General features: G+C 55.9%; 2 protein-coding genes across 2 annotated transcripts; both read left to right on the top strand.

Moving 5' to 3' along the window:
- Window positions 1–1,998: 1,998 nt before the first annotated feature.
- Window positions 1,999–7,161, top strand: ZNF358 (zinc finger protein 358). The gene is made up of 2 exons (XM_021676613.2): window positions 1,999–2,145; window positions 5,370–7,161. Exon 2 carries the CDS (start codon window positions 5,408–5,410, stop codon window positions 7,088–7,090), a length of 1,683 nt encoding a protein of 560 aa, XP_021532288.1. The 5' UTR covers window positions 1,999–2,145; window positions 5,370–5,407; the 3' UTR covers window positions 7,091–7,161.
- Window positions 7,162–12,230: 5,069 nt separating this feature from the next.
- Window positions 12,231–22,200, top strand: MCOLN1 (mucolipin TRP cation channel 1). Its single transcript, XM_012436157.3, has 13 exons — window positions 12,231–12,517; window positions 14,250–14,417; window positions 14,500–14,665; window positions 15,537–15,645; window positions 15,880–15,976; window positions 16,183–16,282; window positions 16,570–16,676; window positions 16,778–16,927; window positions 17,060–17,161; window positions 17,544–17,666; window positions 18,607–18,822; window positions 21,684–21,814; window positions 21,920–22,200. The coding sequence occupies exons 1-13, from the start codon at window positions 12,290–12,292 to the stop codon at window positions 21,954–21,956; spliced, it is 1,734 nt and encodes a 577-aa protein (XP_012291580.3). The 5' UTR covers window positions 12,231–12,289; the 3' UTR covers window positions 21,957–22,200.
- Window positions 22,201–22,697: the final 497 nt, after the last annotated feature.

The following is a 22,697-nucleotide window of genomic DNA, read 5'->3' as shown; positions in this document are numbered from 1 at the left end:
AGTAAAAAAAAAAGTAAATAAATAATTCATTAAAAAAAAAAAAAAAAAAACGAAAAAGATAGGCCAGACGTGGTGGCTCATGCCTGCAGTTCCAGCACTTTGGGAGGCTGGGGTGGGAAGATCACTTGAACTCAGAAGTTCCAGACCAGCCTGGGCAACATAACGAGATCTCATCTCTACTAAAAATAATTTAGAAAATTAGCTGGGTGTGCAACTGTAGTCCCAGCTACTTGGGAGGCCACAGAGGAAAAGAAAGAGCTGTTAGATTTTCAGCCACAGAAACAACAGATGTCATCACAAGTATTATTTGTAATGGGATCATCCAGACAGTGGCAGGAGGAGGAACCAGGGACATCATCCCATTGAAGTTTTCTCCAGTTTCTCAGATCTGCTGTGGGCTCTGCAGGAAGATGGAAAGCAGGTCTCAGGCTATGAGTCCAACACACATCCAGAAGGTTCAGGAAGGAAGAAGGAACCACAGGGTGCTCCGTAAGGAGGACATGAGGGCAGAGGAGCGTCTTATAGGATCTGGGCTTGTACTGAGTGGTTTGGGTTTTTTTGTTTGTTTGTTTTTGAGACAGAGTCTTGCTCTGTTGCCCAGGCTATAGTGCAGTGAGCCGAGGTTGCTGCAACCTCTGCCTCCTGGTTCAATCAATTCTCCTGCCTTGGCCTCCAGAGTAGCTGGGATTACAGGCACCTGCCACCATGCCCAGCTAATTTTTGTATTTTTAGTAGAGATGGGATTTCACCATACTGGCCAGGCTGGTCTCGAACTCCTGATCTCATGATCCCCCCGCCTTGGCCTCCTAAAGTGCTAGGATTACAGGCATAAGCTACCGTGCCCGGCCTATACTGGGTGGTTTTAAAGAGAATTACTTGGGTAGTATTGTTGGGAAGCTGGGAGCACTTTGCTGACTAAGTATTTCGCTGATAGAAGTTGGGTTGGAATTGTCATTGGTGAGAAGTGGCAGTCACTTGTGTTCATTGGGACGGGGGATGAGTATTCATTTTATAAGTTTCCCATTTTTGAGGGCCCCTGTCCCTATCTTGGTTCAGACATGATCCCAGAGTGGCCTTGCCTCATCATTGTTTATATTCTGTGACCATTGTTTATGTTTAGTGAAGAACATCACGGTCCAGCCGCCAGGAGCTGATTTCCACTGTCTCTCCTGGCTGGCGGCGAGTATCTGTATCTCCAAGGAAAGTTTGCCCCAAGCCTTTCCCAGCCCTGGGTAAGGTTCTCCGCAAACCATCACTCACATCTAGCACTTGGAGGCCTCCAGGGACAGCGGCCACCCCATCATCTGGGTAGGAGACTGAAAACATTAGGGGAGAAATAGCCCAAATCTGTGCCTTGGCAGGTGTCACTTAGAAAGGGTGTCGGGCTCCCCAACGCAAAAAGGAAAAATTGGAGGAAGGCCAGGTTAAGCAAAAATAGACATGGTTTCAGATCGCAGATCGGAGAGGCTTGGCTGTGCCTACGTGCATTGCAAGTCTGCAAGAACAACATGTTTAGAGTTTTATGAACAAAGATAGAGTCAGAGACATGGGCAGGAGAGACAGAGAGAGAGACAGAAACATAGAGAGATGGAGGCAGAGAAAGCAACAGAGGCAAAGAGATTGGAACACCGAGAGAAAGAAATGGGGACAGAGAGACAGAGAAAGGAACAGAGATGGGTAGACAGGGACGGAGACAGACAGAGAATGAACAGAGATCGAGAGATAGGGACTGAGAGAGCCCGAGAGGGACAGAGATGGAGAGAAAGAGATAGGTCCAGGGCCACGCAGGGGCCGAGACAGGCCCAAGAAGAGACTAGGGACCTGGCCAGGGCTGCGTGCAGGCGGGGCGCGGTGCAAACAAAGGCGAGGCCGCGAGGCCGGGGTGGCCGGGCCGGGGACAAAGGCCTGCCCGGGGGGCGGGGGCAGCGATGGCGACGGCCGCGGCGGGCGCGGGCGAACTACAAGTCCCAGCAGCTCCCGCTGCGGCCCTCGGCCGGCCCCTCTCGCTCCCCGGGAGCGCCTGGCGGGGCCGCTGGGCCGAGGGGGCCGCCGGCGGGGCTGGCGGGTGGGGGGCTTCCTGCGGGCCCGGGGGGCGCCGGCGGCCGGCGCGGGCACTGCAGGCCGGGCAGGGGCGAGGGGCGCCGGGTGAGTGTCCCCCCGAGTGGGCTGGGGCCGGGGCGGGGGGCTGGGTGGGGGGCGGGCGGCGGGGGGCTCTAGGCGCGGGGCGCAGCCCGGGGCGACCTCTATTCGTCCCCCGCCCTGCGCGCCACCGGCCCCGGCCCGGGAGAGCAGGGGTCGCGGGCGCGATGGGGAGGGGACCCCGCGGCCCGCGCCGGCCTAGCGCGCCCATCCCGCCGCTGAGGCCCTGGGGGGAGGGCCCCGGAGATTGGGAGCCTTCAATCGGGCTGGGTGGGGGGCGCCCACCAGCTCTGGGGTCTGGATCTCAGGAAGCCCCTTCTCCAGGAGGCGATCCAGGACCCCTCCCCTCCTGATTCGAGGAAAGGCTCGAGTATTGTTTCCACCTCCCGCCTGGGGTCGGGAGTTCAGAGGCCCTGTCCTCAAGAGGGGGACCTACGGGGTCCCTCTTCCCCTAGAACCCTAGGAAGGGACCCAGCGATTGTTCCCCTCCCCCTCCAGTCTTGGGGTCTGGAATTCTAGAAGCTCCTTCCCCAGGAGGTGATCCAGGGGTCCACCTGCCCTCACCCCTGGGAACTCAGGAAAGACTTCAGTGACTGCTCCCACCTTCCAGCTAAGAGATGGCAATTCAGGTGCCCCTTCCCCTGGAGGCAATCTAAGGGCTCCTCTGCCCCCTCCCCAGGAATGCAGGAGGGGTCCCAGGTATTGTTTCCTCCACTCTCCAACTATGGGGTCTGGGTTGAGAACCCAGGTCCAGGATCCTGCTCTGTTTGCCTGCACACTCCCAGCTATGGGGTTGTGGCTGTGTATTCCCTTCCTCAGAGGGGAGCCACGGGTCCCCCACACCTTCTGCCAGGAACAGATGGATTCATTGTTTGCACCTCAACACCCAGCCATGGAGTGGGGAGCTCAAGGCATCCCCCCTCGGCAGGTCCTCCTGGGCTCCCCTTGTTCCCCAGAAGTGGTTCCAGCTCTTGTTCCTCTACCTGCCAGCCTGCCCCCAGCCACAAGCCTGGAATTCAGTTCAGAATCATTCCTGCAGGAAGGGCCACAAGTGTGCTGACACTTCTCCCCATGTCCCAGGCATGGGAGGAGATGGTGCAGGCATTCCCCCAATAACTCCAGAGGGTCCCCAGGTATTATTTTTGCACATCCTCCAGCTAGAAGTAAAAATTCAGGACCTTCTAGCCAATTGGGAAAACAGATACAATAGCCTAGCATGGTGGCTCATGCCTGTAATTTCCATACTTTGGGAGGCTGAGGCAGGAGGATATCTTGAGCCCAGGAGTTTGAGTTCAGCCTGGGCAACATAGCAAGACCCCATCTCTAAATCAATCAATAAATAAAACAGGTATACTAACAACTGTCCCCACCCTCCAGCCTATGGGGTTCATGAGTCTCCCTGCCCACCCCTCCTCACCAGGAGGGCTCCCAAATATCACTTTACCACCCTCACCATCTAGCTTTAGGAAAGGGCATTCCCGATCGAAGAGAGAACACAGAGGATTTGACACTTACTCCCACCTGGAGCTGTGAGGTCTGGAATTCAGGTTGTCTTCTCCCCAGAGGGAAAGCCAGAGTCTTCTTGTCTCGCCTCAGTGACCCAGGCGGGATACCAGATGTTATTTGTTGCATATTCATTTTTTTTTTTTTTTTGAGATGAAATTTCACTCTTGTTGCCCAGGCTGGAGTGCAACGGTGCGATCTCGGCTCACTGCAACCTCCACCTCCCCAGTTCAAGCAATTCTCCTGCCTCAGCCTCCCAAGTAGATGGGATTACAAGCATGCACCACCACACCTAGCTAATTTTGTATTTTTAGTAGAGACGGGGTTTCTCCATGTTGGCCAGGATGGTCTCGAACTCCCGACCTCAGGTGATCCGCCCACCTCGGTCTCCCGAAGTGCTGGGATTACAGGTGTGAGCCACCGTGCCTGGTCATTTATTGCATATTCTTATCCCCCAAACATGAGTTCTAGAGCTCAGAATGCTGCCTCTGGAGGGTGGGGGGGCCTCCCTACCAGAAGCCCCACAAATTAATCTGCCACCCCCAAGTATGGGACAAGAATTCAGACCATGTGCTCAGGAGCACAGGAACCCTGACACCCACACTGTTCCCCATGTGGGGACCCTCAGCAAGGGGTCAGAATCTAGGACTCTCTCCTCCACAGGACCCAAGCTTCTCACAAGAGGAGTCCAGGATGGAGGGAGGGGCAGAGCCATGGAGTTGGGGACTAGAAAGCTCTAGTGCCAAGTCCCATGCCCTCCATCCAGGTTCGGGGCTGAGAGGGGAGGGTCCTACCATGTCCCACCATGTCTTACTGGGGTCCCTCAACTCCCTGCCCTGGCTGGAGTGAGTCAGAAATCTCCCTGCAGTCAGAGATAAGGGAAAGATCCACCTGTATGCTCAGAAGTGGGTGGGGTTTGCCCAGGCACAGTGGCTCGCACCTGTAATCCCAGCCCTTTGTGAGGCCGAGGCTAGAAGCTTACTAGAGGCCAGGAATTTGAGACCAGCCTGGGCAGTACAGCAACACTCCATCGCTAAAGAGAAGAAAAGAAGAGAAAGAGAAGAGAAGAGAGGAAGGGAGCAAGGAAAGAAAGAAGGAAGGGAGGGAAGGAAACAAGTTAGCTGAGTGTGGTGGTGCATCTGTAGTTCTAGCTACTCTGGAGGCCGAGGGGAGGATCGCTTGAGCCCCGGAGTTTGAGGCTGCAGTGAGTTATGATCACATCATTGCACGCTAGCAAGGGTGACAGAGTAAAACCCCATCTCAAAAAAATAAAAATAAAGAAGTAGGGTCGGGCACCGTGGCTCACACTTGTAATAGCAGCACTGTGGGAGGCTGAGGCAGGCGGAACACCTGAGGTCAGGAGTTGGAGACCAGCCTGGCCAACATGGTGAAACCCCGTCTCTATTAAAAATACAAAAATTAGCCGGGTGTGGTGGCGGACATCTGTAATCTCAGCTATTCGGGAGGCTGAGGCAGAAGAATCGCTTGAACCACGGAGGCTGAGGTTGCAGTGAACCGAGATCCGCGATTGCACTCCAGCCTTGGCGACAGAACAGACTCTCAAAAAAAAAAAAAAAAAAAGAAGAAGAAGGAAGGAAGGAAGAAAGAAAAATAGTGTGTTCTGGGGGCACAACTGGGTCCCCTCTCCCATCGCTAACGATGCTTCCAAAAGACACCCGGCTTCCCCAGAACCCACCTCCACCCACCCTCTGTCCTTGCCCTTGCAGGTCCTGCCCTAGAAGCAGCCGGCACATCCACGCCTGAAATGCGGCGCTCAGTCCTGGTCAGGAACCCAGGCCACAAAGGCCTGAGACCGGTTTATGAAGAGCTCGACTCTGACTCTGAGGACCTGGACCCCAATCCCGAGGATCTGGACCCGGTTTCTGAAGACCCAGAGCCTGATCCAGAAGACCTCAACACTGTCTCGGAAGACGTGGACCCCAACTATGAAGATCTGGAGCCCATCTCGGAGGATCTGGACCCCGACGCCGAAGCTCTGGGCTCGGAACCCCAAGATCCCGACCCCATGTCTTCGAGTTTCGACCTCGATCCAGATGTGATTGGCCCGGTACCCCTGGTTCTCGATCCTAACAGCGACACCCTCAGCCCCGGCGATCCAAACGTGGACCCCATCTCCTCTGACCTCACTGCCACCCCCCAGGTCTTGGCCACCAGCCCCGCGGTGCTCCCCGCCCCCGCCAGCCCTCCCCGGCCCTTCTCCTGCCCGGATTGTGGGCGAGCCTTCCGCCGCAGCTCGGGGCTGAGCCAGCATCGCCGCACCCACAGCGGCGAGAAGCCGTACCGCTGCCCCGACTGCGGGAAGTCCTTCAGCCACGGTGCCACCCTGGCGCAGCATCGTGGCATCCACACCGGGGCGCGGCCGTACCAGTGCGCGGCCTGCGGGAAGGCCTTCGGCTGGCGCTCCACGCTGCTGAAACATCGCAGCAGCCACAGCGGGGAGAAGCCGCACCACTGCCCTGTGTGCGGCAAGGCCTTCGGGCATGGCTCGCTCCTGGCGCAGCACCTGCGCACGCACGGCGGCCCGCGGCCCCACAAGTGCCCGGTGTGCGCTAAGGGCTTCGGCCAGGGCTCGGCGCTGCTGAAACACCTGCGCACACACACAGGCGAGCGGCCCTACCCGTGCCCGCAGTGCGGCAAGGCCTTCGGGCAGAGCTCGGCGCTGCTGCAGCACCAACGCACGCACACGGCCGAGCGCCCCTACCGCTGTCCGCACTGTGGCAAGGCCTTCGGGCAGAGCTCCAACTTGCAACACCACCTGCGCATCCACACGGGTGAGCGGCCCTACGCCTGCCCGCACTGCTCTAAGGCCTTCGGGCAGAGCTCAGCGCTGCTCCAGCACCTGCACGTGCATTCGGGCGAGCGTCCCTATCGCTGTCAGCTCTGCGGGAAGGCCTTCGGCCAGGCCTCCAGCCTCACCAAGCACAAACGGGTGCATGAGGGCGCGGCTGCTGCCGCCGCTGCGGCGGCCGCTGCAGCCGCAGCAGCTGCCGCAGGCCTGGGCCTCGCGCCTGGCCTCAGCCCTGCATCCATGATGAGGCCGGGGCAAGTCTCCCTCCGGGGTCCTGATGCTGTTTCTGTGCTTGGCTCTGGCTTGGGCCTCAGCCCTGGCACCAGCTCTGGCCGCAGCCCTGACCCCGGCTCTGGGCCTGGCACTCCGCCCGATCCCAGTTCCAAACCCCTCCCAGGCTCCAGATCCACCCGCAGCCCTACTCCTGTGGAATCGTCTGACCCCAAGCCTGGGCAGGATGCTGGTCCTGACCTTGTGCCCAGCCCAGACCCTGATCCTGTGCCCAGCCCTGACCCCGACCCTGTGTCCCACCGTGACCCCTGCTCTCCCTCTGGTGGCACTGTCAGCCCAGCCCTCCCTACCGGCGAGAGTCCAGAGGGGATACAGGAGCAAGGGGCACTGCTGGGGCCTGATGGCTGAAGGGGACGCCGGCATCCTTGGGGGCCTGGGGAAATTGTGTGTTGTGCAGTTAGTAAAATCCTCCCACTGCCTCCGGGCTCTGTGTCGTGGTTTACCTTTTGTGCTTTCTTTCTGAGCACAGCCCCTTGCTCCAGAGATGGGATGGTGTGGCCAGGGCCAGCCACAATCTGGAGCTCCAGTGTCCTGGCTTCCTTCCGGCTAGACTTCCCAGCTTAACCCACAATATCTCACCCTGGTCCATACCACTAGTCACTACTGTCTGTTCTGCTCACTTACCCCTTGCTGCCCTCCTCCTCCTCTTCCTCCTCCTCCTCCTTCTTCTTCCTCTTTTTTAGTCTCCCTTTGTCACCCTGGCTGGAGTGCAGTGGCATGATCTCGGCTCACTGCAACCTCTGCCTCCTGGGTTCGAGTGATTCTTCTGCCTCAGCCTCTTGAGTAGCTGGGATTACAGACAGGTACCACCACACCCAGCTAATTTTTGTATTTTTAGTAGAGATGGGTTTCACCATGTTAGTCAGCTTGGTCTCGAACTCCTGACCTCATGATCTGCCTTCCTCAACCTCCCAAAGTGCTGGGATTACAGGCGTGAGCCATCACACCTGGCACCCCTTGTTTTTCAAAGCCCATACAGTAGGCAAACAAGTGGACAAAAAGAGGTTGCTCATTTATGCAATCAACAAACATCTCTGGATTGCTGGGGACTCAGCAGGAAACAAGATAAGTGTGGCGTCGACCTGCACAGAGCTCATAGATATTAAATTCAGAATACTTAAAAAACAACTACAAGGTATGGTACCTTCTAGGAGAAGCATAACAAGACATGATATAAATGGTGGGCAGCTTTCTCAATGAAGGATTTTATAATCCCAATAATCACTAATTTATTTTTCTCTCAATGGCCCCAGGAGGTAGATGACTGATTGAATATGCCCATTTTGCAAATAAGAAAAATGGAGGCATGTGGACTTTTTTTTTTTTTTTTTTTTTTAAGACAGTCTTGCTCTGCTGCCCAGGCTGGAGTGAAGTGGTGTGATCATAACTCACTGTAGCCTGGACCTCCTGGGCTCAAGCGATCCTTCCACCTCAGCCTCCTGAGTAGCTGGGATTTTAGGCCACCACTCACTGTGCTCAGCTTGGAGTTGAAAAGACTGTAGAAGATGTACAAGTGGCAGTTGTCAGTGCCTAGATTTAAACCCCAATTGCCCTTCAGAGTCTAAATTCCTAACCATTTCTTTCCAGGGCAAAAATATGCAAAAACCCTGGGGTTATAGAAAGATGAGCTTGGGTGGAGGTAGGGGCCAGATCAAAGGGCCCTGATAAACCAGAGCGGGAACTTTGCTTGTCAGTCCAGAGCAATGGGAAGCCAAGGGCAGGTTCTCGCAGGACTGATAGGAATTATTCTTTGAAGATGCTTGTGGCTGCTGGGTAGAGAGTGGAGTGGAGGGAGGCTGCGATCCGGGAGGAGGTTGCTGCAAAGATCCGGGCCAGGAATGTTGGAGAACTCTGGGCTGGGGGCCATAGGGGTGGGGATAAGTGGTTCTATTTGGCACATAATTAGGAAATCGTGTTTGCTGAAGGTCCGCATGAGAGGGGTAAAAGGAGTTTCTGCAAGAAAGAGGAAGACAGCGTTGAAAGAGTACGCAGGGTCATCACCAGGCACCAACGAGGATAAAGGGTCAAGTTCTGGACATGGAAGTCACGAGCCTGGCACCGGATTCGGGGCACGGCAGGGAGCCAGGGCGGAGATCGTCGTTGCCAAGCTCAAGGCCAGCCCATCCCCCGCAACCCAGAGCCCGTCGGCGATAGGACCTCGCGACCGCCTTCGACCCAGGGTGGAGCTAGCCGGCTGAGGCACGCGTGCGCGCTGTTCCGGCACAGGTTGTCGTGGCTCGGGGGCGGGACGAGATGCGGTCACGTGAAGGGCTCTTGGCTACCGGGTCACGTGACCGCGGCGCGGATCAGCTGATGCGGGAGGGTTTGAAGCCGCGCCGCGAGGGAGGGAGGTCGCAGTGACAGCGACGGGCGCTCGGACCCAGGCTGCTGCCCCGCCGCACCCGCCCGCGTCCCGCGCTCCCGCCCCAGCATGACAGCCCCGGCGGGTCCGCGCGGCTCAGGTGAGGGCGTGGGCGGCACCGTGGGGCCCCGAACCCGGGCGGGCGGGCTGCTTCTCCGACCTGGGGCGGCAGAGCTCCCAGTCTCCTTTTTTCTAAACTCCAGCGCTGACTTCTCAGCCTCCCCAGGGTGGAGAAATGGGCAGACAGCTCCTAGAACTTGGGCGGCGGGTGGGCACCAGCCTCTCCGATTCTCCCTCCTGAGCCCAGGCTATGCCGGGTTCCCAAACTCAGGCAGCGAGCGCGCCGGGCCGCCAGCTTCTCCCCTTTGGGACGGCGAGGTTCCCGGGATTTCCACGGGGAGCCTAGGTCCTGATGGCTCAACTTTGGCTGGAACTCAGGCAGCGGGCACCAGCTACTCCAACCCGCACGTGAGACTCCCCGGCTTCCCCTCCTGATTCCTGGAGACAAATGCTAAGCTTCCCTAAATTCCAGCGCGGGCCGGGCGCGGTGGCTCACGCCTGTAACCCCAGTGCTTTGGAAGGCCGAGGCGGGCGGATCACATGGTTAGGAGTTCGAGACCAGCCTGGCCAACATGGTGAAATCCTGTCTCTACTAAAAATACAAAAATCAGACGGGTGTGGTGGCCAGTGTCTGTAATCCCAGCTACTTGGGAGGCTGAAACAGGAGACTTGCTTGAACCCGGGACGCGCAGGTTGCAGTGAGCCAGGATCACGCCACTGCACTCCAGCCTGGGCAACAGTGAGACCCTGTCTCAACAACAACAACAACAACAACAAATCGAGAGCTGGAGGGATTGCCCCAAGGCGATTAACTCAATTTTAACTCTCCAAACCCGTGGAAGTGCAGCCTTCTTAAACTCGGGCTTCCAGCCAGTTCTGATGCGCATCCCCCAAGGAGGCTGCAGGAAGACCCCTTGTGTTAGCTTCCCCTTCTGGAGCTAGCTGGGGACCCCTACCTGATAGGCATCCTGGTGTCCCAGCTGGTAGGGTCTGGGGTGGGTTGGCTGTAATCTCAGCCTGGTATGCGGGCCCTGCCCTCTGGCTTTGTTATAAACAGCCACAGCAGCATCCGATTCCAAAGGGAGGGGCCGGGAACTTGTCCCTCTCTGCCCAGCAGGTTCTGACACTGTCCACATTTATCCTGACAGCTTTGCTAGGCAGGGGGCCAAGCCCTAGAAAGCATATCCCCGTGGGGGTGTGACAGGGACAGTCCTGGGCTGGTCCTACCGTGACCAGCTTTGACTCCAGCAGTTGCTGAAACCTTAGATCTTCTCCTTAAGCTGGAAAAAAATAAACAGTGAGTAGAACAGCTTGTGTTTGCTGAAGAGGTCTTTATCTGCTGTGTCTCGTTGAATTCTCAGAGCAGCTTCACGATCTCAGCCTCAGGGTTCTGGGAGAGGGTAGGCTTTTTTTTTTTTTTTTTTAAGAAACTTTTTTCTGTTGCCCAGGGCTGTAGTGCAGTGGCTCACTGTAACATCCAACTCCTGGGCTCAAGTGATCCTCCCATCTCAGCCTCCTGAGTAGTTGGAGCCCCAGCTACTAACTACAGGCATGAACCATCACCACAGCTAATTAAAAACAATTTTTTTTTTTTTTTGGTGAAGAGGGTCTCGTTGTATTACCTAAGCTGGTCTCAAACCCCTGGACTCAAGCAATCTTCCCACCTTGGCCTCCCAAACCATCGGGATAACAGGCGTGAGCCACTGAGCCCAGCCAAGGGGTAGCCGTTTTAACATTTCCACTCTTCAGATGAGGAGATGGAGGCTCAGGGAGGTACCTGGAGTCACCTGACTGGAAAGTAGCAGGTCTGGGATTTGATCTTAGGGCTTCATGATTTCCAGGAGCTGGTGCTCTTCAGGGAGAAAAAAAATGAGTCTTTAGTGGCTGGGCACAGGGTGGCTCATGCCTGTAATCCCAGCACTTTGGGAGGCCAAGGTGGGCAGATGATGAGTTCAGGAGATGGAGACCATCCTGGCTAACATGGTGAAACCCCATCTCTACTAAAAATACAAAAATTTAGCTGGGTGTGGTAGCATGCCTGCAGTCCTAGCTACTTGAGAGGCTGAGGCAGGAGAATCTCTTGAACCTGGGAGGTGGAGGTTGCAGTGAGCCGAGATCGCGCCATTGCACTCCAGCCTGGGCAACAGAGCGAGAGCGAGACTCTGTCTCAAAAAAAAAAAAGTCTTAGCAAATGTGTTCCCTTATTATTACTTATATTGTCAATTACCCTTTCTCCAGGTCTTTGGCTTCTGAGAGTGTCAGCTGATGGGCCAGGTTATAATGAATGCAGAGGTCATCTTTTGGGTATTTGTCCAGATAAACCTGGAATACAGGCTGAGTGTTATGCTCATATCTGGAAGCAGGAGTTGGGATGAGCCCAGGAGCCTTGAACGTCCAGTGAAAAGCCAGTGGGAGCAGTTCATTCTCTTCCCACAGATCAGTAACAGGAACGTTGATGAAGTGTTCTGACATTCACCATGGATCAGTCCCTGTGATTAATGCTTTATAAGCATCCAGTCCTAAGTGTTCCCATGAGAGATGATTATTGCCCCGTTTTGCAGATGAGGAAACTGAGGCTCAGAAAGCTGGTGAACAGGAGGGGCAGGAATCAGCCCAGGCCCTGTACCTCCTGAAACCCAGCTCATAACCTCTGCATAGGACTGGTGCATAGATACATAAAATGTTGCAGGTTTTCTGGTTGTTTATTTTTTTTTGAGACGGAGTCTTGCTGTGTCACCCAGGCTGGAGTACAGTGGTACGATCTTGGCTCACTATAACCTCTGCCTCCCAGGTTTAAGCGATTCTCCTGCCTCAGTCTCCCAAGTAGCTGGAACTACAGGTGCATGCCACCATGCCCGGCTAATTTTTGTATTTTTAGTAGAGATGGGATTTCACCATATTAGCCAGGATGGTCTCGATCTCCTGACCCTGTGATCCACCGACCTTGGCCTCCCAAAACGCTGGGATTATAGGCGTGAGCCACTGCGCTCGGCCCTGGTTTTCTGGTTTTCTTTAGACCTCTCTGAGCTCTTCCTTGGCAGGAACGTGGGGCCGTGAAGATAGGGCATGTGCTGCCTTCCTTGTTCAGAAACGGGTAAAGGGGAGTTGCCCAGGCCTCACCTCCAATGCCCTCTCCTATTCCCACAGAGACCGAGCGGCTTCTGACCCCCAACCCCGGGTATGGGACCCAGGCGGGGCCTTTGCCGGCCCCTCCGACACCCCCAGAAGAGGAAGACCTTCGACGTCGTCTCAAATACTTCTTCATGAGTCCGTGCGACAAGTTTCGAGCCAAGGGCCGCAAGCCCTGCAAGCTGATGCTGCAAGTGGTCAAGATCCTGGTGGTCACTGTGCAGGTGAGACCTGCCAAGCAGGGCCCCCTCTGGAGGCCACCTGTGGCCACTGTTCTCCTTGAAGAAGAATCTTTTTTTTTTTTAAGACAGGGTTTCACCATGTTGGTCAGGCTGGTCTTGAACTCCTGACCTCAGGTGATCCGCCCGCCTTGGCCTCCAAAGTGCTTGGATTACAGGCGTGAGCCACCGCACCCGGCCTGAAGAAGAATATTTATTTTTCATTTTTCAATTTTTTTTGAAACGAAGTCTCGCACTGTCTCCTGGGCTGGAGTGCAGTGGCACAACAATCTTGGCTCACTGCAACCTCCACCTCCTGAGTTCAAGCGATTCTCCTGCCTCAGCATCCTGAGTAGCTGGGACTACAGGTGCGCACCACCACGTGCAGCTAATTTTTTGTATTTTTAGCAGAGACGAGGTTTTACTATGTTGGCCAGGCTGGTCTCGAACTGTTGACCTCATGATTCGCCTGCCTCGGCCTCTCAAAGTACTGGGATTATAGGCGTGAGCCACCGTGCCCAGCCCTTGAAGAAGAGTCTTAAAGCAGTGTAATTACAAGAAGGAAGCCATGTGAAATCTGTGTGTAGCAGCTCCTTTTATATTTATTTATTTATTTTTATTTAATTAATTAATTTTTTGTTTTATTTATTTATTTTTTTAAGATGGGGTTTCACCATGTTGGTCAGGCTGGTCTTGAACTCCTGACCTCAGGTGATCCGCCTGCCTTGGCCTCCAAAGTGCTTGGATTACAGGCGTGAGCCACCATGCCCGGCCAATTAATTTATTTTTTGAGACAGAGTTTCACTCTTTCGCCCAGGCTGGACTGTAGTGGCTCAATCTTGGCTCATTGCAACCTCTGCCCAGTGGGTTCAAGAGATTCTCCTGCCTCAGCCTCCTGAGTAGCAGGGATTATAGGTGCCTACCACCACGCCCTGCTAATTTTTGTATTTTTGTTTGTTTGTTTGTTTTTTGTCTTAGTAGAGACCAGGTTTCGCCATGTTGGCCAGGCTGGTCTCAAACTCCTGACCTCATGTGATCTGCCCACTTTGGTCTCCCAAAGTGCTGGGATTACAGGCGTGAGCCACACGGCACAGCCTGCAGCCACTCCTTTTAAGCTTACCAGCATGTCCTTCAAGGTCCTGATGACTGCTGTTGTTCCCATTGTATAGAAGAAGCCACTGAGGGCCAGGCATGGTTGTTCACGCCTGTAATCCCAGCGCTTTGGGAGACCACAGTGGGCAGATCACATGAGGTCAGGAGTTGGAGACCAGCCTGGCTCTACTAAAAATACAAAAATTAGCTGGGCGTTGTGGCGGGCACCTATAATCCCAGCTACTCAGGAGGCTGAGGCAGAGAATTGCTTGAACCTGGGAGGTGGAGGTTGCAGTGCGCTGAGATCACGCCACTGCACTCCAGCCTGGGCGACAGAGCGGGACTCCGTCTCAAAAAAGAAAAAAAATTTGATGAACGTTAGTCCCTGCTGTGAGATATACGAGTGCCCACCCTGTGTTGTAGCAGGGAGGACACCGTCGTGGGAGTGGCTTGGAGCTTTTGCCAAGAGGTGGGGTGAAATTAATCAAAGCAAAGAAATGCACAGGTGCCTGAGTTAGCAAGGCCTGCCCCACCCCAGTGGACAGCTCTAGGGCCCTCCCTGTCCTCTTTCTCTTGCCTGTGCCCCGAGGGAGATACCCCCCGACCTCCATCCTAGCCATGCCAACCTCCGCTACCCTCTTCCCAGCTCATCCTGTTTGGGCTCAGTAATCAGCTGGCTGTGACATTCCGGGAAGAGAACACCATCGCCTTCCGACACCTCTTCCTGCTGGGCTACTCAGACGGGGCAGATGACACCTTCGCAGCCTACACACGAGAGCAGCTGTACCAGGCCATCTTCCATGCAGTGGACCAGGTGCTGGTGGGTGGGCAGGTGCAGGTGGATGGGCCGCAGAGAAGGGGCTGGGCTCACAGGCCCTCCTGTTCTCTGTCCACAGTACCTGGCATTGCCGGACGTGTCACTGGGCCGGTATGCGTATGTCCATGGCAGGGGTGACCCTTGGGCCAATGGCTCAGGGCTTGCTCTCTGCCAGCGGTACTACCACCGAGGCCATGTGGACCCAGCCAATGACACATTTGACATTGATCCGATGGTGGTCACTGGTGAGTGGGCACAGCGGGGCTTTGCTGTTTGGAGTCTGAGCTGCGGGATTAAAATCAACAGCTGTGGCTGGGCGATGTGGCTCACGCCTGTAATACCAGCACTTTGGGAGGCTGAGGAGGGAGGATTGCTTGAGGCCAGGAGTTTGAGACCAGCCTGGGCAATGTAGGAAGGCTTTGTCTCTATACACAAAAAAATTAGCTGGATGTCGTGGCATGCCTCTGCGGTCCCAGCTACTGAGGAGGCTCAGATAGGAGGATCACTTGAGTCCAGAAGGTTGAGGCTGCAGTAAGCTATGATCATGCCACTGCACTTCAGCCTGGGTGACACAGTGAGACCCTATCTCAAAAAAAAATAGTATTCGGCCGTGCACGGTAACTCACACCTGTAATCCCAGCACTTTGGGAGGCTGAAGCAGGTGGATCACCTGAGGTTGAGAGTTCGAGACTAGCCTGACCAACATGGAGAAACCCTGTCTCTACTAAAAATACAAAATTAGCTGGGCGTGGTGGCGCATGCCTGTAATCCCAGCTACTCTGGAGGCTGTGGCCAGAGAATCGCTAGAACCTGGGAGGCGGAGGTTGCAGTGAGCTGAGATCGTGGCGCTGCACTTCAGCCTGGGCAACAAGAGCGAGACTCCATCTCAAAAAAAAAAGTATGGTTAGTGTGAGTGTGACTCTTGCCACATAGAAAGCACCAGGTGTCATTTTTTATTACGGTTCTTTCACTGAACATCCTCTGGCCCAGAGAGTGCCAGGCCTGTAGGAATGACCCAGCCCTGGGAAACACAGGGAAGAAGCTACGGGGAACTCTGGGGAGACCAGCCTGGCCTCCCCTGCCCCCTGAGGCCCTTCCCTGCCTCGCTGTCCTCAGACTGCATCCAGGTGGATCCCCCTGAGAGGCCCCCTCCGCCCCCCAGCGACGATCTCGCCCTCTTGGAAGGCAGCTCCAGTTACAAGAACCTCACGCTTAAATTCCACAAGTACTGCCTGCTCACTCAAGGGGGGCCCAGGGTGGGGGAGGCACCACACCAGACACTCTTACCCCACCAGCCACTTCCCTAAGATGGGAACAGGCCCGCCCCCCACAACACTGGCACCTGCTGGGTGAGCACTTCCCCTGCCAGCTGCAGAATCAGCACGGGGCAGGGGTGCTGACAGTCAGGCCGGAAGGGACCTGAAGACGCCCCTGCCCCTCACCCGAGCCTCCTGCCTAGGCTGATCAATGTCACCATCCACTTCCGGCTGAAGACCATTAACCTCCAGAGCCTCATCAACAATGAGATCCCGGACTGTTATACCTTCAGCGTCCTGGTGAGGCCCCTGGGGGATCCACAGGGCTCCTGAGTTCCAGGGCAGGGACATGGTCAGGGAGTCTCGGGAACGTTTCGGGAGCATTGGTCAAGGGCAAGCAAACAGGTGATGAGGGAGGGAGCCCGGGGTCTATCAGGCCACCTGTCACATGGACCTTGGGGCTTGGGGGTGCCCAGGTTTACTCTGCTCCCAACTGGCCCCCACAGATCACATTTGACAACAAGGCGCACAGCGGGCGGATCCCCATCAGCCTAGAGACCCAGACCCACATCCAGGAGTGTAAGCACCCCAGTGTCTTCCGGCACGGTGAGCCCCTGACCCCGAGACCAGTGCTGCGTGGGGGCCCTCACCTGCCCAGGAATGCCCTGAGCCTCAGATCATAAGGAACCGGGGACCCTGTCCTCTCCTGGGATCCCCCAAGCCCTAGACCAGTGCTGACTGAGGTTCTTGACTCACCCCAAGCAAGCCCTGAGCCCATTGACCTGCCAAAACTAGCCGTGCAGCCCCCTAGGTCTCCAGCCTGGCCTGGCACCAGAGCTAGCATCCCAAGGCTCCATGCCATCTTGGCCCTACCCACTGTGCTCTCCCCGCAGGAGACAACAGCTTCCGGCTCCTGTTTGATGTGATTGTCATCCTCACCTGCTCCCTGTCCTTCCTCCTCTGTGCCCGCTCGCTGCTTCGAGGCTTCTTGCTGCAGAACGTGAGGCCCCTGTGTCGTGTGGGCTGGCCCTGGGGTGAGAAAAGCCAGGCCTTCAAGGGTCCTGGACCTGGACAGGCCCTCACCCTGCCTGCCTTCTGCAGGAGTTTGTGGGGTTCATGTGGCGGCAGCGGGGACGGGTCATCAGCCTGTGGGAGCGGCTGGAATTTGTCAATGGCTGGTACATCCTGCTGGTCACCAGCGACGTGCTCACCATCTCAGGCACCATCATGAAGATTGGCATTGAGGCCAAGGTGTGTCCTGCTCACGCCCTGGGCCCCAGGTCCCATCCCTGCTGTCAGTGCCCGTCTGGGGCCACATCCTCCCCCAGACTCCCCGCAAGGGAAGGGCTGGGCCAGAGAGGTTGATGCTGCTCCCACCCACAGAACTTGGCAAGCTATGATGTATGCAGCATCCTCCTGGGCACCTCGACGCTGCTGGTGTGGGTGGGCGTGATCCGCTATCTGACCTTCTTCCACAACTACAATGTGAGCTTTGTGCACGAGGCTGGGCCTTCCATGTGGTTACCCCATACCCTCCAAAGAAATCCCTACACACAGCACTCACCAGCCCTGGCCAGTGGCCTCTTGCACGCCTCCTCCTTCTACCTGCCCATACACACGGGGTCATTGCTGCACCTGGGCAGGGACCTGGGAGCCTGATCCTTCGTGCCCACCCAGCTGAGTCCAGCCGTGGGTGCCCTTGGACCCCCTCAGACACTGCCCCGCCCCCTCCAGGCACCCGCCAGCTCCTGTGGCCACACCAGCTGTGCCCTCGGCAAGGCCCAACCCCCCCACCCCCATCTGGGTGCCCACAGCTGACCTGGGTTGTGGCCACACTCTCAATGAGGCCCCCTCTGCCCCAACCCAGATCCTCATCGCCACGCTTCGGGTGGCCCTGCCCAGCGTCATGCGCTTCTGCTGCTGCGTGGCCGTCATCTACCTGGGCTACTGCTTCTGTGGCTGGATTGTGCTGGGGCCCTATCACGTGAAGGTAGGGGCCACCATGGCTGGAGTGTGTGTGGCCTGCAGTCAAAGGATCCCTGGCCCCCTCCCCTAAGCACCCTTACCCCTGGACTCCCCAGATTGAGTGACATTGCATGACTCAGCTGGACCCTGGGGCCTTACCAGTTGGTCTGACCCTTGGTGATGCTGACATTGACCCTGTAACCTGGTTGTTGACACCATGACCCCCAGATGACCCCATCTGACTGCTAGTACTCCATGTACTGTCCTTTCTAAACCCTGGTAACCTTGGCATTGAGTCTGTGGCCTGGTCACTGACACCATGATCCCATCATGACTGCTAGTACTGCATGCACTGTCCCCTCTAATCCCTGATGACCTTGACATTGACCCTGTGACCCGGTCATTGACACTGTGACTCCCAGTTGGCCCCATAGTGACTGCAGGTACTCTGATCTGTCTCCTCTAACCCCTGGTGACCCTGACATTGACCCTGTGAGCTGGTTATTGACACAATGACCCCCAGATGAGCCCGTTGTGACTGCTGGTATTCCATGCACTGTTCCCTTTAACTTCAGTGATGCTGACATTGACCCTATGACCTTGTCATTGACATTCTGACCCCCAGATAACCCCTTGGTGACTTCTAGGAGTCTGTCCACTGTCCCCTGTGGCCTCTGGTGACCCTGACACTGACCCTGTGCCATTATTGTCACAGTTGCTGGTGACCCTATTTCAACCTGGGTTACTCCCCTTCCTGCTCTATCTGCTCAGACCCTAGGTCAGCCCTGTGATCCTGCCATTGACCCTGGGACCTGGCCATTCACATGATGACCCCAGCCCGGGACCCGGCCACTCACATGGTGACCCCAGCCCGGGACCCGGCCACTCACATGGGGACCCCAGCCTGATGCCAGCCCCCGGCTCCGGCCGTGCCTGGCTCCCTCTGACCCTCCGCCCCTCTGCAGTTCCGCTCACTGTCCATGGTGTCCGAGTGCCTGTTCTCGCTCATCAATGGGGACGACATGTTCGTGACGTTCGCCGCCATGCAGGCGCAGCAGGGCCGCAGCAGCCTGGTGTGGCTCTTCTCGCAGCTCTACCTGTACTCCTTCATCAGCCTCTTCATCTACATGGTGCTCAGCCTCTTCATTGCTCTCATCACCGGCGCCTACGACACCATCAAGGTCAGTTGCGCGCTCAGCCACGCGCGCCCAGCCCCAAGCTCAGGCTCTGGGTGCCTGGAGTCTGTCATGCAGGGGTTTTGGGGACACCACAGGTGAACAGAGAAGACCCCGGGAAAGAATATGGGCAACTCTGTGAAACCAAAAAGAGGGTGGTTCGAAATTGGGGGCCGCGGGGAAAACTGATGGCATCTCAGCCTTGGCACGGTGGGCTTGGGCCAGGAGGGTGCCTACGTCTGCCTTTACCTTTACAGGGTAACCGAGTCATAGAGTTTCTTTCTTTCTTTATTTGTTTATTTAAGATGGACTTTCACTCTGTCGCTCAGGCTGGAATGCAGTGGTGCCATCTCGGCTCTCTGCAACCTTTGCCTCCCCGGTTCAAGCAGTTCTCCTGCTTCAGCCTCCTGAGTAGCTGGGACTGCAGGCCTGTGCCACCGTGTCCAGCTAATTTTTGTATTTTTAGTAGAAATGGGGTTTTGCCATGTTAGCCAGGCTGGTCTCCAGCTCATGACCTCCTGATCCACCCACCCCAGCCTCCTAAAGTGCTGGGATTACAGGCGTGAGCCACCATACCCGGCCCATTATTTGTTTTATTCGAAATGGAATCTTGCTCTGTGGTCCAGGCTGCAGTACAGTGCTGTGATCTTGGCTCACTGCAACCTCCGCCTCCTGAGGTCAAGTGATTCTCCTGCCTCAGCCTCCTGAGTAGCTGAGATTACCGGCATGTGCCACCACACCTGGCTAATTTTCGTATTTTTACTAGAGATGGCGTTTCACCACATTGGCCAGGCTGGTCTGGAACTCCTAACTTCAAGTGATCCACCCACCTTGGCCTCCCAAGGTGCTTGGATTACAGGCATGAGCCACCATGCCCAGCCAAGTCGTAGAGTTTCAACGACCTTGTCATTGACCCTGGGATGCTGCCATTCACATGGTGACCCTCAGCTGGCCCATTCCTAAGACTGACCCCCCAGGGACCCCACCCTGTCCCCAGCCCCCAGCCGTGCCCCCAGTTCCCTCTGACCCCACCTAAGGTTAACTTCTAAGCAGTAAAACTGGGCTCAACTCAGGGCTGTCTGATTCCAGAAGCCGTGCTCCTAATCCCCCTGTCCTCTGTCTAATGGGGTAGCTGGGAACAGTGGTTTCCCAGCAAGCTGCAAGGATCAGGGGACAGAGCAGGATGTGGAAGTGGCAGGTAGATACGATTCTTTCAGCAGACATATGTAAGGGCCAAGATCTGTGTCGGATTCTGGGCATCGAGGAAAATCAGGTGTACGTGATCTGTCCGAGGCCTCTGGGCAAGATGCATGGGACAGGAGCAGACAACCCATGACCTACTTGTAACAGGTATGAAGGAAGAGTGGAAGATTACAGAGGGACTCCTGCTTTAGACGGGTATGAGAGTAGGTCCAGGAGAACTTCTAGAATGTTCTATTACTAGTCTCTAGCCCCATGCAGCTATTTAAATTTTGATTTTGATTCTGGCTGGGCACAGTGACTCATGCCTGAAATCTTAGCACTTTGGGAGGCCGAGGTGGGCAGATCACCTGAGGTCAGGAGTTACAGACCAGCCTGGCCAACGTGGTAAAACCCCATGTCTACTAAAAATATAAAAAATTAGCCTGACGTGGTGGCACACACCTGTAATCCCAGCTACTCCAGAGGCTGAGGCAGTAGAATTGCTTGCACCTGGGAGGCAGAGGTTGCAGTGAGCTGAAATTGAGCCACTGCACTCCAACCTGGGTGGCAGAGTGAAACTCTGCCTGGGGGGAAAAAAAATAAAAAAAAAAATTTAATTCAGGCTGGGCGAGGTGGTGGTTCACGCCTGTAATCCCAGCATTTTAGGAGGCCAAGGTGGGTGGATAATGAGGTTAGGAGTTCCAGACCAGCCTGGCCAAGATGGTGAAACCCCATCTCTACTAAAAATACATATTAGCCAGGTGTGGTGGCGGATGCCTTTAATCCCAGCTACTCGGGAGGCCGAGGCAGGAGAATTGCTTGAACCCGGAGGTTGCAGTGAGCCAAGATCGTACCACTGCACTCTAGCCTGGGTGACAGAACAAGACTCTGTCTCAAAAAAAAAAAATTAATTCAAATGAAGTAGAATTACAAATTCAGTTCCTGACTGACACCATCCTGTATCCACTGCCCAAAAGCCAGTGTGGCTGGTGGCTGCCATATTGGACAGCATAGACATTGAACCTTTCCATCGTCTCTAGAGCTAAGAGATGGAGCCCAAGGGACAGTGCATTAAGGGGAAGGAATAGCTAAAGCAAAGGCCTAGTAGCTGGAAAATACTTGGAGAAAAGATAGTCCCAACATGAGGCTGAGTGAGAAGAAAGAAATCTTGGCTGGGACCCTGCCACATCCAGTGTCACCGGCAGATGAGTCCACCCCCTTTTCCCCATGCACGGATTCAACTGTCCTACAGACACATTCAGTCAGGCCCTGGGAGCTACTTCCTGACTCGCGCTACCACTCAGATGCCACACGCATGCATCCACTCTGGTGGGCAAACTCAGGCCCTGCTCCCACAGCTGGGCTCAGCGTGCATCTGGCTCACTCAGTAGATGGTTTCTGAGCACCGAGGTCGTGTCAGGTCTGGCTCTAGGTCTCTAGGTGCTGGGCCCACAGCAGAGGGCACCAGACTGGCAAAGATACAACTTGTGTCTAGGTTCAGGGGTCAGGGAAGTGTTCTCTGTGCAAGGAAACTATGAAACCACGGGTCAACAGGCACAGCAAGAGCAAAGGCCGGGGGGTTGGGGGTGGGAAGCAATGCAGATGGCTAGAGGGGAGGGTGGACTTCAAGGGTCTTAGAAGTTGGGGGCCACTTTAAGTCTGAGTCTCCTGGCTTCTCTTCCCAGCATCCCGGCGGTGCAGGTGCAGAGGAGAGTGAGCTCCAGGCCTACATCGCGCAGTGCCAGGACACCCCGACCTCTGGAAAGTTCCGCCGCGGGAGCGGCTCGGCCTGCAGCCTTCTCTGCTGCTGCGGAAGGTTCGAGTCCTGGGTCTGGCCCATTCAGATTGGGGGTTGGGGGCTGAGGAAAAGGGAGCGAGACAGAGAAAACTAACGCCCTTCTTCCCTGCTTCCCTCCTCCAGGGACCCCTCGGAGGAGCATTCGCTGCTGGTGAATTGATTCGACCTCGACTGCCATTAGACCTTAACCCCTGGACTTCGGAGACCCACCCCCTCGCTTATTTATTCTTAGGGTTTGCTTTTAAGGATCGGCTCCCTGCTGCGCCCAAGGAGGGCCTGGACCTTTCGAGTCGGACCCTTGGGGGCGGGGAGACAGGGTGGGGAGGGTGTTCAATAAAAGGGAAAATAAATGTGTCGTTCTCATTTTTAGCCGGAGGAGCAGTCCTTGCATTAAGTTGTGTGTGGCCCTTTAAGGCGCGGCCACACTCAGCATGGCAGCCTTAGTCGGCCTTCTAAGCCTGGCGGGGGCGGGGCGGGGCTGTGACACGCCTTGCCGTGAATAATTTAAAGGGGCCGCGCCTGCAGAGTCGGCCTGAACGCTAGCGGTGTTGGTGCGGAGTGGACCCCGGCTGCGGCCCCTGGGTAAGTCCGGGTTTCCGTCTGCCTCGCAGGCGTGTCCCTTCGAGGGTCATTAGCGAGCTTCCGCTTTCCCAAGATCTGTCCTCCGATTCATGTTAACTTTCGACTTTCTGATGGTCCCATCCCCCCACTACCCGGCAGGTGTTTCCGCACCGGTAGCCAGGTGTGCCCTGGGGTGGAAGAGGACCTGCCACCCAGGAATATTCCAAGAAACGAAGCCTCCAGGATTCCGCCCCCCGCCCCCCCGAATTTCCATTAATACTCAAGCGGTGTCCGAAACATCCTCAGCTTCCCAAAAAAATCCCAGTAATATTCCAGCATG

Source organism: Aotus nancymaae, unplaced genomic scaffold, assembly GCF_030222135.1.
Source record: "Aotus nancymaae isolate 86718 unplaced genomic scaffold, 86718_ANA_hifiasm-v0.15.2.pri h1tg000028l, whole genome shotgun sequence".
NCBI lineage: Eukaryota > Metazoa > Chordata > Mammalia > Primates > Aotidae > Aotus > Aotus nancymaae.
The sequence above is the reverse complement of the archived record's forward strand: the minus strand, read 5'-3'. Positions and strand labels throughout refer to the sequence as shown.